At 38.4% G+C, this 13,172-nt stretch overlaps 1 protein-coding gene across 6 annotated transcripts in view; it reads right to left on the reverse strand.

Moving 5' to 3' along the window:
* C2CD3 (C2 domain containing 3 centriole elongation regulator) overlaps window positions 1-13,172 on the reverse strand; it is a 139,291-nt gene that overhangs the window by 107,740 nt on the left and 18,379 nt on the right. For all 6 annotated transcript variants that reach the window (XM_073879689.1, XM_073879687.1, XM_025848372.2 and 3 more), the window contains 4 exons: window positions 9,859-10,082; window positions 8,282-8,529; window positions 1,551-1,683; window positions 975-1,103 (listed from right to left, as the gene is read on the reverse strand). In XM_073879689.1, the coding sequence (XP_073735790.1) occupies window positions 975-1,103; window positions 1,551-1,683; window positions 8,282-8,529; window positions 9,859-10,082 (734 nt within the window). The remainder of the gene's footprint in view (window positions 1-974; window positions 1,104-1,550; window positions 1,684-8,281; window positions 8,530-9,858; window positions 10,083-13,172) is intronic.

A 13,172-nucleotide genomic window follows, 5' to 3' on the forward strand; every position in this document is an offset into this window, starting at 1 on the left:
TTAATTGCATTTTTGGATTGTTCATTGCAAGTATACAGAAATACAACTGATTTTTCTGTATTGATCTTATATCCTGCAATCTTCCAGAATTTATTAGTTCTAATATTTTTCAGTGGATTCTTTACGATTTTCTACATATCAGATCATGTCATCTGTGAATATACTTGTACTTCTTCCTTTCCAATTTGGATCCCTTTTATTTTTTTTCCTAATTACACAGGCAACATAGGTTACATAAGAGACACAATAAGACCCTGAATTAACATGTGTCTGCTTAAAATCTGAGGTTTTTAAAAAATTAATTTATTTATTTGAGAGAGAGAGTAGGTGGGGGGGGTAGGGAGCAGAGGAAGAGAGAATCTCAAGCAGACTCCCTGCTGAGCTGGAGTCCAACAGGGGGCTCGATCTCACAACCCTGAGATCATGACCTGAGCCGAAACCAAGAGTTGGACACTTAATCGACTAAGCCACCCAGGAGCCCCTAAAATCTGAGTTTTTTAAAATTATACCCTAATAGTGGTGTTGGGGATAAAGCTGGGAGATAAGAATGGAAAGGTGAACTGGAGACCATTCTGTAAGTGAAGCTAAGAATAAAAGGCTAAAGACTAGATTTTTACTTCATAGGTAATAAATAGCGATTTTTATTTAGTATGTAATGAGTAACCAAGGGAATAATTTGGCTACCCCATGGAAGTGCTGCTTTCAGAAGATAAATCTGTTAACAATATACACAATGAGGGGCACCTGGGTGGCTTAGTCATTAAATGTCTGCCTTCGGCTTAGGGTCCTAGGATCGAGCCCCACATGGGCTCCCTGCTCAGCAGGAAGCCTTCTCCTCCCTCTCCCACTACCCCTGCTTGTGTTCCCTCTCTCGCTATGTCTCTCTGTCAAATAAATAAATAAATTCTTAAAAAAAATACACAATGAATTGAAGGAAGAATTTAAAAGGAAGAAAGATAGTTAAAAGTCCTTACCTGCCCAATAGCAACTGTATAGCTCTGGTATCATCTTTTGTGTCATGTTTCCAAAATGTATTCTCAGTCCGAGGGAGGAGGTGATCTTCTATGTGGTCTTTAAACTGGTTCCTAGACAAGGCTTTGATTCTGTGGTGTGGAAAAGTACTTTCTGAGTGGCTAACATACAGGAAAAATCTAAATCAGAATTGAGCTAAGAGATAGTACATGGAGATGGTTCAACATGGAACACTTAACATCCTTCCGACTTAACTACCTTAAATATATATAAAACTTTACAATTTACAAAGCCCTTTTCTACCTTAGACTCCAATTTCATTTCTGTAAGAGAGAGAGGAGAGAATATCCCCAATATACACATAAGCCTGCCAGTTCACAGGGAGCAAAGAATTTAGCCATTTACACATTTAGCAAGTTCCAGTACATCTAGATTTTGAGTATCTAAACTCCAGTTTAGGCTTCCTTTCCACCACATTAAGGATTATTTGCTGAATAAATCTATAACTTAACAAAAAATATACATTAGCAACAATTAAAAAATGAACTGTTAGGAATCATGTTTATCCTGTAACTTACTGTGTTGAGGCTTTAAGAAAATCCTCCTTCATAGGAGGATGAACTTCATCCAACAACATGCTAGTATCTGGGCTTGATTTCATTGTAGAAATCACCATGGCATTACGCAGTTTATTGCCTTGTTCTAACAGAGCTGAAGAAGGCAAAAGCAGAACATGGAAAATCTAAAATCCAACAGCAATACTTGCAATATTCAGCACTTTTCCTTCTATGACAGGACTTAACATAGTATATTGTAATGACTTACCTGTCTGCTTTTCCCACTAGCTTGAGAATTTCTTGAGGACCCTCACTTTATAATAAATGTTTACTGAGCTTCTATGATGGGACTGTTTTATTTTTTATTTTATTTTTTTTTAAAGATTTTATTTATTTATTTGACAGAAAGAGACACAGCGAGAGAGGGAACACAAGCAGGGAGAGTGGGAGAGGGAGAAGCAGGTTCCCGTGGAGCAGAGAGCTCGATGCGGGGCTCGATCCCAGGACCCTGGGATCATGACCTGAGCCGAAGGCAGACGCTTAACAACTGAGCCACCCAGGTGCCCCATATGATGGGACTGTTTTAAATGTTGTAATTACAGCAGTGAATGAAGTCTATTCTGGAGGGAGGTCAGTCTCTCCAGAGTTGTTATGTGATGGGAGTCATTACATGAATGCACTGACTCTTCCAACGGGTTTTTGTACGTATTAAAGTTAATAATGTCTACATAATTATTTTTGTATCCAGATACCATACTGAATTCTATTATTTGTAATAGTTAATGTCACTATTATCCAAAAAACACTAACAACTACATCAGCTAAACCGTTAGAAGCTATAGTGATAATCTATTCCAAATTTATACTTTTATGAAAAATGCCAAAAAATTTCCATGACTTATCTAAGATCATACAGCAGGTTAATAGAAAAGTCAGGATGAAGTCTTCAGACTTTCTGATAAGTAAAATTTACCCCATTCCTGAGTAAAAATAACAATAATAACAGCAATAATAATTTACTGAACTCTTAAACACATGCTGGGCAGTACTCTATGTATATTATATATATACACTCCTTTAATCTCCTAACAATTCTCTGAGATGGATACTACCATTTCCTTCATCTTCCAGATGAAGAAAATTGAGGCACAGAGGATAAGTAACTTGCCCAAGTTATACACACTGTATAACCAGAATGATTTCACAGCCAATAATTTTGTTGTTTTTTTTAAGATTTTAGTTTTTTAAGTAATCTCCACACCCAATGTGGGGCTCGAACTCACAACCCTGAGATCAAGAGTTTCATGCTCCACCAACTGTACCGGCTAGGGGCCCCACATCCTATGATTTTAATCACCTTACTAATATATGACTGCACTTCAGTTCTTAGACATCTTTTTAAAAGCTTAGGGCCACTGGCATTATTCCAAGGAACTGTGGGAAATATTTTTTTTCTTGAGGTTCCAGAGTTACTTTGGAGGTAACTGAGACTAGACACCAAGTGTCAGTCCATTCTCTTAGAGTTTTATAGCTTCTAAAAAGAAAGAAGATATAGGGGCACCTGGGTGGCTCAGTCGGTTGGGTGGATGTCCAACCCTTTGCTTCTGCTCAGATCATGATCTCAGGGTTGTGGGATGGAACCCCACCTTGGGCTCTGTGTTGGGCATGAAGACTGCTTTGGATTCTCTCTTTGCTCCCCCAGCCCTCAGCCCCCTGCATACATATGCACACATGTACTCTCTCTCAAGAAAGAAGAAGAAGGAGATGATGATGATGATATGGTGATTAGGCCAAGAAAAAAAAGAAGCCAAGAAGATCCATAAACATCTAACATTTGTTAGTACAAGGAGTTCAAAATATAGCTTACAAAGTGAAAAAAAAAAAAAGAACCGAAATAATATGTTCAGTGAAAATACAACTAAACTAAAAGAAAATAAAGATCAACCATTCTATCAACCAACTTTCCTAAGACAGTTCCCCCCAGGATTCCCAACTCCAGTATACATATATCTTCTCTCTGATTCAAACACTCATCTAAAGGTACTGCTTTAAAGGGATTTACAGATGTAGTTTTACAGTTCCAAATCAGTCAACCTTAAGATAGGGAGATCATTTTGGTTGCCCAAACCTTTTAAAAGCAGAGTTTTCTCTGGCTATTTGCAGGTTATGACATTAGAGATTTGAAGCATGAGAAAGATTTAATGTATCATCGCTGTCTTGCAGATTGAGGGGACCACATGGCAAGAGATGCAGGTGGCCTCCAGGAAGCTAAGAGTGGCTTGAGCTGATAGCAAGGAAATGGGACCTCAGTCCTATGACTGCAAGGAACTGAATTCAGTCAACAAGAATGAACTTGGAAATGCATTTTTCCCCAGAGCTTCCAGATAAGAATTTAGCTTGACCGATATCTGATAACTTAAGCAAAAAATCCAACCATACCTTGTTGGACTTCTAACCCACAGAACTGTGAGCTAATAAATGGATATTGCTTTAACTCATTAAATTTGTGGTAATTTGTCATGCAGCAACAGAAAACTAATATACTCATTAATGCTACTACCCAGGAATACTGTTACAGTTTTTTATATATACATCTCCTCTTTTGCAAAATTTTGTATACTGTTTTTTGTTTTGTTTCTTTTTTTAAGATTTTATTTATTTATTTGAGAGAGAGAGAATGAGAGATAGAGAGCACGAGAGGGAAGAGGGTCAGAGGGAGAAGCAGACTCCCCGCCGAGCAGGGAGCCCGATGTGGGACTCGATCCCGGGACTCCAGGATCATGACCTGAGCCAAAGGCAGTCGCTTAACCAACTGAACCACCCAGGCACCACTGTTTTGAAATTGTTTTTCACTTAATATACATTAACTTTATTCATGTAAATAATGGCTGCACAATATTCATTCAGAATTCATTGTATTTTTTTGAAACGATTTTATTTATTTGACAGAGAGAGCACAAGCAGGGGAAGCAGCAGAGGGAGAGGGAGAAGCAGACTCCCCGATGAGCAGGGAGCCAGGATCTGGTGATCATAACCCAAGCTGAAGGAAGATGCTTAACTGACTGAGCCACCCAGCTGCCCATATGTTTTTTTTTTTCTTTTTAATCTCTTTGAGATTCAGCCAAAAAATGACTATCTTGTTTACTCAATGAGAAAGGGAAAGGAAAACATGGTATTGTTGGCATTGGAAATTTGGCTAAAGATTGCTATGTGACCAGAAACCCTTCTTTTAGTTTCTAGTTGGCCCTTGGCTTTACTCAATATAGTTCAAAGTTCTTCAGATGAGGTGGGCACACTCAAATGTTTTATGAATAAAGTGGATAATAATGAGCTGTGTTGATAATAAACTTCATTTGATTTCAGGGCCATGTAGAAAAACAGTTTTTCTATTGATACCCAAAATGTTTTTGGAGAGATAATAAATATCCTTGGTACTTTATAATTTAACCATACCCAACTATTTTCAATTCCTTAAACACAATACTTCCTTGTGTTCTTAAAGCTCTGGGTATTTAATTCCATCAAAGAATTTATCACTCAGTACTATAATTGTCTATCTCACCCAATGAACTCTGAGGCTAGGGATTGATTCTTGTTGATTTTTTATCCTCAGTATCTCATACAGTGCCTAGTATATACCGGGAATTTGATAAAATGTTCTTCCACTGCTGCTTATATCAGACATAACTGTACTGTATCTGCTTTAGAGTCAGTTTCCTTTACTAGACTGAATTCCTTAAGGTCAAAGACTGTATCTTATTTATCACTGCAACCCCAATACTCAAAACAATGACTGACCTTCAAAGATAGGTCAGTGTTTTGTTTTGACTCACTCAAAAGATACTCCTTGAATTAAATTGGGCTTAAAGTTTTTATCCCTGTTAAATAAAAATTCCTCTGGGAATGGTAATATTTCAAAAGTGACTTAAACAGTCATTTACATCTAAATGGTAATAAGTACTTAAGATACTTTCCAAAAGGAAGTTTTAAAAAGGAAATAAACATTGAGGAAAACAAGTAGGACAAATCTGAGCACAGGTGGTCCATTCATTGGCCTCCAAGTGGTTTGGTTGTTGAAAAAGCCATTCTTGGAAAAGCTTTTCTAAAGTCTGAGGCATGGTAACAAAAAAATATCTGATCTCTTCTCACGGGGAAGCTGGTACCTATACTCTAAGAGCTGTCATGGCATTTGCCTGCACTTCAACTAAAAAATCATTCCCTGAACACAAAAGAAGATACCCAGGTGAGTTCAGGACAAATCTTTCCTTTGTTTATTTCCCATATGCCATGGGCACAGCCCCTGCCAAACACAGGGAGATGTACAGCTTCTAGTTTTTGTTCCAACTCCTTGCTATCTATTTCAAACCCAACTCTCAAAAGCAGGATGTGTAGTTCGTGTTTCATAAACACTAGCTGGTTGACCAATTCAGCTCTGTACCCCTTTTCTGGTGTCATGTCAGTCCAATAAAGACCAGGAAGATATTTATATTTATGTATTTGTTAGATCCCTCTCATAATCTCAGCTCTAGACCTACCTACTAGAATGAACCACTTAATCTTAGTCCTCCAGAATCTTGTGGTTGGAAGGGACCTTAAAAGCTCTTATCTGAACAACAACAACAACAACAAAAAGCTCTTATCTGTCCACTTGATGATGCAATACAATCTGTAAAAGTCCCATCAGGATGGTTAGCTAGCTCGTGTTTTCCAGTGATAGAGAATTCACTACCTCTTGAAGCTGTCCTTTCCCATTCTGCACAGGTCTTATTGTTAACATAGACTGAGTCATAATCTGTTTTGTATCATCTGTAAGCCAACTGATCCTCATAACTCTCATGGAAGAGGTTGCATATTGGCAGCCCATGGGTTGTACTTGTCATATTTTGTTTGGCCTCAACAGTTGGCCAGCAAAGTCTTGATTTAAGGAAAAAAGAAAAAAAGGCAGGCCTAGGTAAACAATGAACTTACAGTAAGATAAAGCAGAGGACCTTAGAGTCTAAAGACAATAATGAATTGGAGCTGAAGAGCAGCTTCTCCCTTTGAGAGGATGGGAGCTCCCTAATTCTGAGCCTGTGTTTTCATTTTAGAATGGTGATAACAATCCCTACCTCACTGGGTTTTTGTAAGAAAATGTGTATAAGGCACTTGGTATAGTAGCGAGCACAGAATGAATGCTCAATAAATGGCAGCTGTTTTTGTGAAGCTTAGTATCTCTTGGTAGTCCCTTCATAAACCTAGTTACTCTCCTTAGAAGGAACTCATCTTCTTTAGATCTTTACTTTCATGTTACCTTCTTAGTGAGGCTTTCCTTTGCCAACCTATGTAAAACTAACATCCCCTCCTCTTAAGTGCCCTGCTTCATTTTTTTCCCACTGTCATTATCACCATCTAACACTATATACTTACTTATTTATCCATCTGGTCTTCCCATCTAGAATACAAGATCCATAATGCAGAAATTTGGTTTTTTTTTTTTTTTCATTTAAATGGCTGTATCCCTGACACCTAGAAGAACGCCAGACATTTGATAGGTACTAAATAAGTAACTGCTTAATGAGTGAACAAATATCTTTCTCAAAGTCTGGTGCCTACACAAAATATTCAGGTGTGAGCTGACAAGTGCAGGCAGTATAGTATAATGGAACAATTTGTTCTTGTTAATGTAGCCTAGGACTGCACTGAATATTAAAATAAATAGACTATACGAGAGGCTTTTAACTACAGGAAACTAAGGGTTGCTGGAGGGGAGGTAGGCAGGGGTATGGGGTAATTGGGTGATGGGCATTAAGAAGGGCACTTGATGTAATGAGCACTGGATCCTATATGCAACTGATAAATCACTCAACTCTATCTCTGAAACTAATAATACACTATATGTTAATTAACTGAATTTGAATAAAATTTAAAAAAATAAAAAAATAAAATTAATAGATAGAGTGTATTTTCAAAAACAGGGGATCACAGACATTTCAGCTGAAAAAACATGAACGGAATGTCTTTCTTCATGAAACAAATATCCTTACTAACGTAAATTATATACCCATATAGTTATTTTAAAGATTTTTCTCTTAATGCTGCAGATACTCTACTTTGGAAATTTGCTAGTGAGGATGGAGACAAATCCCTGTCATGCTCCTGATGTCACAGAGATAAATGGTTAAGCATTATATATAAGGTATCTCGACTGCTTTTATAATACTACCCCTAAATAATCCTATTTGGATTTCTCTATTTCAGTTTAAGCCCTTATACAGGTAAACTGACTCCTTTCTATTTCTGCTTGGCTCTAAGTCATATTTAATTTCCAGACTTAAGATTAGCAGTTGCTGTGCACTGAATGTTCCCACTGAGGCCAAGAATTTTCAGAATGTGAAGCAGATTTAGTACTAGCCTCTGCACAGTAGTACAAGTAAATCTGCTGATGAGATAAAAACTGTATTTGCCTTAATTTGGGAAAAAATAAAGAATAATATTTCTCTATGATAAACACCTCCCCCCCATATTTAGGTTCATTTTAAATGGCTCCTTCCTTAAACCTACAATTGTAAGCACCTAGTAATTATTTAGAAGTAACTTACTGGTTTAATAGCGCTGCCTTTAGATAGTGAGAAATTCTGAACTTTAGTGAGATCACTCACTTTTATTTGGTTATTTGTTTCAAACAGAAGTGTTGGTTCTCTTTGAAGACTGGCTAACAAGCAGAGCAATCCCAATAAATATAGCTTAGTCTTGGTTCACAAATACATACATACCTGAGAGAAGGTCCTTGGTAGGGGGGTTGTTTGAAGAAAGAATGCATGAGTCACTGTGACTCTTGGCCACTGTCCTAATTTGAGGCTGGAATTCAGAACTGTTAAGAAGGGACATCTGCTTCTGTGGGGCCTTGCCTTTCAGAGTCATAGACTCTAAACTCTGTCCTGAATTAAGATGGTGTTGTAGTCCAAAGAAAGAGTCCTTTATTGTATCTGAGTTTTCTGCAAAGTACAAGTGGTCCTTTCCCCTGTTATAAAATAAAGGAGAATTTTAGCAATATTATATTACCCACTATGGTAATATTTCACTTTGTCAGAGAAAGAAAGGGTATCAGTAGTTTATAGCAGTGTAGCTTAGACTTTGTAAATCTCTTTTTCATCTCCCAAATGAGATAAATAATAATATTTTACCTACAGTTGTATGGTTGTGGCTCAAGTGAGATTATGAAATACAGAGCTCAGTTGGGGTACCTGGGTGGCTCAGTCAGTTAAATGTCTGATGCTTGGTTTCAGCTCAGTCATGATCTCAGGTCATGAGATCAAACCCCATGTTGGGCTCTGTGTTCAGCAGGGAGTCTGCTTGAAGATTCTCTCCCTCTGCCCCTCCCCTCACTTGTGCACATGCAAGTGTGTGTGCTCTCTCTCTCATATAAATCAATCTTGAAAAAAGAAAGAGCGAGCGCAGTGCAGAGCCTAACACAAAGCAAATGCTTTGTAATTATTTAAAATAAAAATCTGGGGGCACCTGGGTGGCTCAGTTGTTAAGTGCATGCCTTCGACTCAGATCATGATCCCAGGGTCCTGGGATGGAGCCCCGCACCAGGCTTCCGGCTCCACGGGAAGCCTGCTTCTCCCTCTCCCACTTCCCCCTGCTCGTGTTCTTTTTCTCTCTCTCTCTCTCGCTGTGTCTCTCTCCATCAAATAAATAAATAAAATCTTAAAAAAATAAAAAAATAAAATAAAAATCTGGGGCGCCTGGGTGGCTCAGTTGTTAAGTGTCTGCCTTCGGCTCAGGTCATGATCCCGGGCTCCTGGGATCAAGCCCTGCGTCGGGCTCCCTGCTCAGCGGGAAGCCTGCTTCTCCCTCTCCCACTCCCTCTGCTTGCGTTCCCTCTCTTGCTGTGTCTCTCTCTGTCAAATAAATAAATAAAATCTTAAAAAAATAAATTAATTAAAAATCTATTTCTCTTAGTCCATCCTGTTTCATGAAATACTTCCCTTTTCCCTTTTTCCCTCATGGGTATCTATCCTGGCATCTGTATATGACTTAGTTCTACTTATTAATCTGTACATTGGCCTCCCTACCAGATTGTGAGCAATCCTCAAAGACACGAATTGTTTCTTATTAATTTCTATGCCCAATATTTGGTACAGACTTGGTACCTTGGCAGTCCAGTACCAAATGACTCCCCCACACATAATCCTAATCAGCAATGACAGCAATCCCTCTCTACACCAGTGGTTACTTAATATTTATTTGCTGAATGAATGACTACTTTCAGTCTTTCATCCAAACACAAATAAAGAACAGAAATTATGAATACGGTGGGAGTTAGCTGACAGACTGTGGTAATTACCTTGGAGTGGCTGATCTACTACTGTTAGCTGCTAACTCTTTTCCATCAATTTTGGTGGTAGGCATCCTATGGGGCCTTGATGGAACCAGAAACTGGGTACTGCTGGGTTCAGTATATTCTCTGAATTCCTGCTCAGATAAAAGCACATTTTCTTTCACATCGGTAGTAGGAAGAGGATTGTAGCTGTCATAAGTTTCTGACAGAGGCTCCAGGGCAAGTGAGACCTGAAAAAGACATACATGTAATATATCAGAAATTTTCTTTTGTATTGACTAATTTTAAGACTCCCTGCTTAATATAAATTAATGGTCCCCATTCCTTATAGGATCAAGTTCAAATTCCTGCAGAAGCCTCATCTCTCGCTTTGCTCCCCTCCTCTATCCCTCTCTCCTAGATATACCAATTATTTAGGGTTCTTTAAATGTTCCTTATATTTCATTCCCTTATGCCTTGTATATGCAATTTCCTCCAGTATTACTTTCTCTGTGAAAACTTTTTTTAAAAAGATTTTTATTTCACACACACACACACACACACACACACACACACACACACACACACACGAATGGTGGGGGAGGGGCAGAGGGAGAGGGAGAAGTCGACTCCCCGCTGAGCAGGGAGCCAGACGTGGGGTTCAATCCCAGGACCCTGGGATCATAACCCAAGCTGAAGGCAGACGCTTAATCGACTGAGCCACCAGGTGCCCCTGTGGAAACGTCTTTGTGTCCAGGTAGAGATGTCGTGGCCATTCCCTTCTTTATGTTTCTACTTATTCTGTATCTATCCATCAATATAATCCCCATTTATTGAACTCTTTACTACAGGCCATAAGGTGTGCTAAGTTCTTCACACAGAGAAGGTCATGTGATGATATAACTCTGTCAGGAAAGTGTATTGTTCTATTTGAAAATTAAAAAAAAAAAGCTTACAGAGGTATTTTTAACTTTTAGCTTATTCATTACCCTGATTAAATTTTTAATTCCTTGAAGGCATGGACTTGTCTTTTTCATTTTTGTATGGACTAATTAGCATAGTCTACACTTGGTGTACAGTCTGTTATGCTTAATAATGCCTAATTATTATGTCTGATGAATAAAATAACAACACCTTCTATATCCTTATTGTTCATTATTTAAGAAAAATAAGACCTTAGTTCTATGCTGGAGATGAGGCAGGGTAAAGAAGGAGTAACATTAATATGAAAAGTAATCACTTGAAGTTTCTTTTATCATCTCATTCCTGTGAGTTCAGGTTCTCTATTAAATGGCTCTCCAGTCCTCTGAAAAGCCTAATGGAAGAACAAAGCCTAAAAAAATAGAGTCTAAAGCAAAACTTTAGGAAAAGAAATTGAAGAATATACCACAAAAGAAAAGAACAATGGTGTTGAAAGTTCAATTACAATGACACAGAAAGCAGAAGGAATTGTTCCAGCAGCCCAAGAGTCAAATAATGATGAAGGGCCTAACACAAAGAGAAAAGGTTGCAGTTAGATATTTTAAGATGTCTCTGGAAAGGTCAATGGAATAATCTGTGCAGAGAAACTGCCAAGGTACAGACTCAACAAAATACCCTTGGGTCTTGATGAGAATTTTGTTCTTGAACAGGTAACATAAAGTCCTTTAAATCTATTCACAAAGATTTTCTACAAAGACAAATGACAGGAATGCAGTAGGATAAATACTCTGTGTAGTGATCACTATAATAGCATCACATAAAGTTCTGGCTGCCCAATGTAAATGTCAGAAGGCATTCCTTTACCATTCATCATTTCCCAAAATACTGTCTCTATATTTTATTTAATTATTTATTTATTTATTAAGATTTTATTTTATTTATTTGACAGCGAGAGAGACAGCGAGAGAGGGAACACAAGCAGGGGGAGTGGGAGAGGGAGAAGCAGGCTTCCCGTGGGGCAGGGAGCCCAATGCAGGGCTCAATCCCAGGACCCTGGATCATGACCCGAGCCGAAGGCAGACGCCTAAGGACTGAGCCACCCAGGTGCCCGTCTCCATATTTTAGAAACAAAGAAGACACTGAGCATAAATGCATGTCTCTGGCCTTAACAATGACCTGCTGTCTGGCTACTGAGTTTTGCTTTTTCTCTAAGCAGATCTGAACCAATCACAAAACAGCTCATAGGCCTATACTACCAGTGGCCCTTAAAGGAAGAAGAAAGTCCAGGTACCTGCCACACCAATCTTATAATCAAAACATGTGCTAGCCTAACTCCTCTCCTCAAATAACAAATATTGATACTAGCTCAGTGCCAGGCTCTGTGCTACCTGCCTGAGGCAAAGAGATGAATAAAACATGGAACCTGATCCAGAGGACCATAGTATCTTAGAGGAACTTAAAAAGAATAATTTTAATATAAAATGGTGAGCTCTGAGATAGGAATGTATATTGGGAGGTAAGAGAAATAGGGGTCTGAACTTGGGGAAGAGGTGAGGAAGGAGTGCCAGGGATGGTTTCCAGAAGTGAAACATAAACATCTGGATTTAGAATCTTAAATATGAATGATACAGGTAAGGCTGAGAGAGACTGAGATAAAACATTCCAGACAGAGGGAAGAGCATGAGTCAAGCTTTAGAGGTATAAAATAGAATATTGTTCCCGCAATTCCTACAAGTCCAAGGGATTGCCACTCCTAAACCCTCTGCTTCCACGGAGTGTACTCAATATACTCTTATATTCATCTCCCAGATCATCATTCTTGTCCACCTCAGGCATGCTCCTCCTCAATCATGGTTCATCCTTGTGCTCACTCCTCTGCCAACCCCTTCATGGAGCCCTGTAGGATTTCTATTTATACAAACTAACTTATCACTTCAACTGAACATCTCTTTCTTAAAATGTCCCAATTTCTCCAGTCTTCTCCAACGTAAACTATTTCTTTTACTAGCCAGGATAAAGGAAATTGACTTATTTCTTTATGGTGCCTTCCCCAGACCATCATTCTATCACCTAAAGATTTTACATCTTTTCAGAAGCCCATGCCATCCACAAATACCATAAACTTACTGTAAGATTCTCACATCCATAACAGAGCAACCCTAGGGACATGCATCATTCTTCTCTCAATGACTCAAGGCTCTCTTTAGCACTAAGCTGCCTACAATTACCTACTACAACATCTATCAGTATCAATGATTACATATTAGTATGTCTATTCTTCAGACTTATACTGGTCAACACAGCATTTTAAAAAATTTAAAAATTATTTAACAATGCTTTAAAATACCAGATTTTATGTAAAAGTTTGGAATTCTGGTTCTCTTAAAAAAATCAGAAGATCCAACAATGCTGGGTCTCCA

This window comes from Callorhinus ursinus, unplaced genomic scaffold (genome assembly GCF_003265705.2).
Source record: "Callorhinus ursinus isolate GAN/ISIS: 27379988/994484 unplaced genomic scaffold, GSC_fseal_2.0 scaffold35, whole genome shotgun sequence".
In the NCBI taxonomy this organism is placed as follows: Eukaryota; Metazoa; Chordata; class Mammalia; order Carnivora; family Otariidae; genus Callorhinus; species Callorhinus ursinus.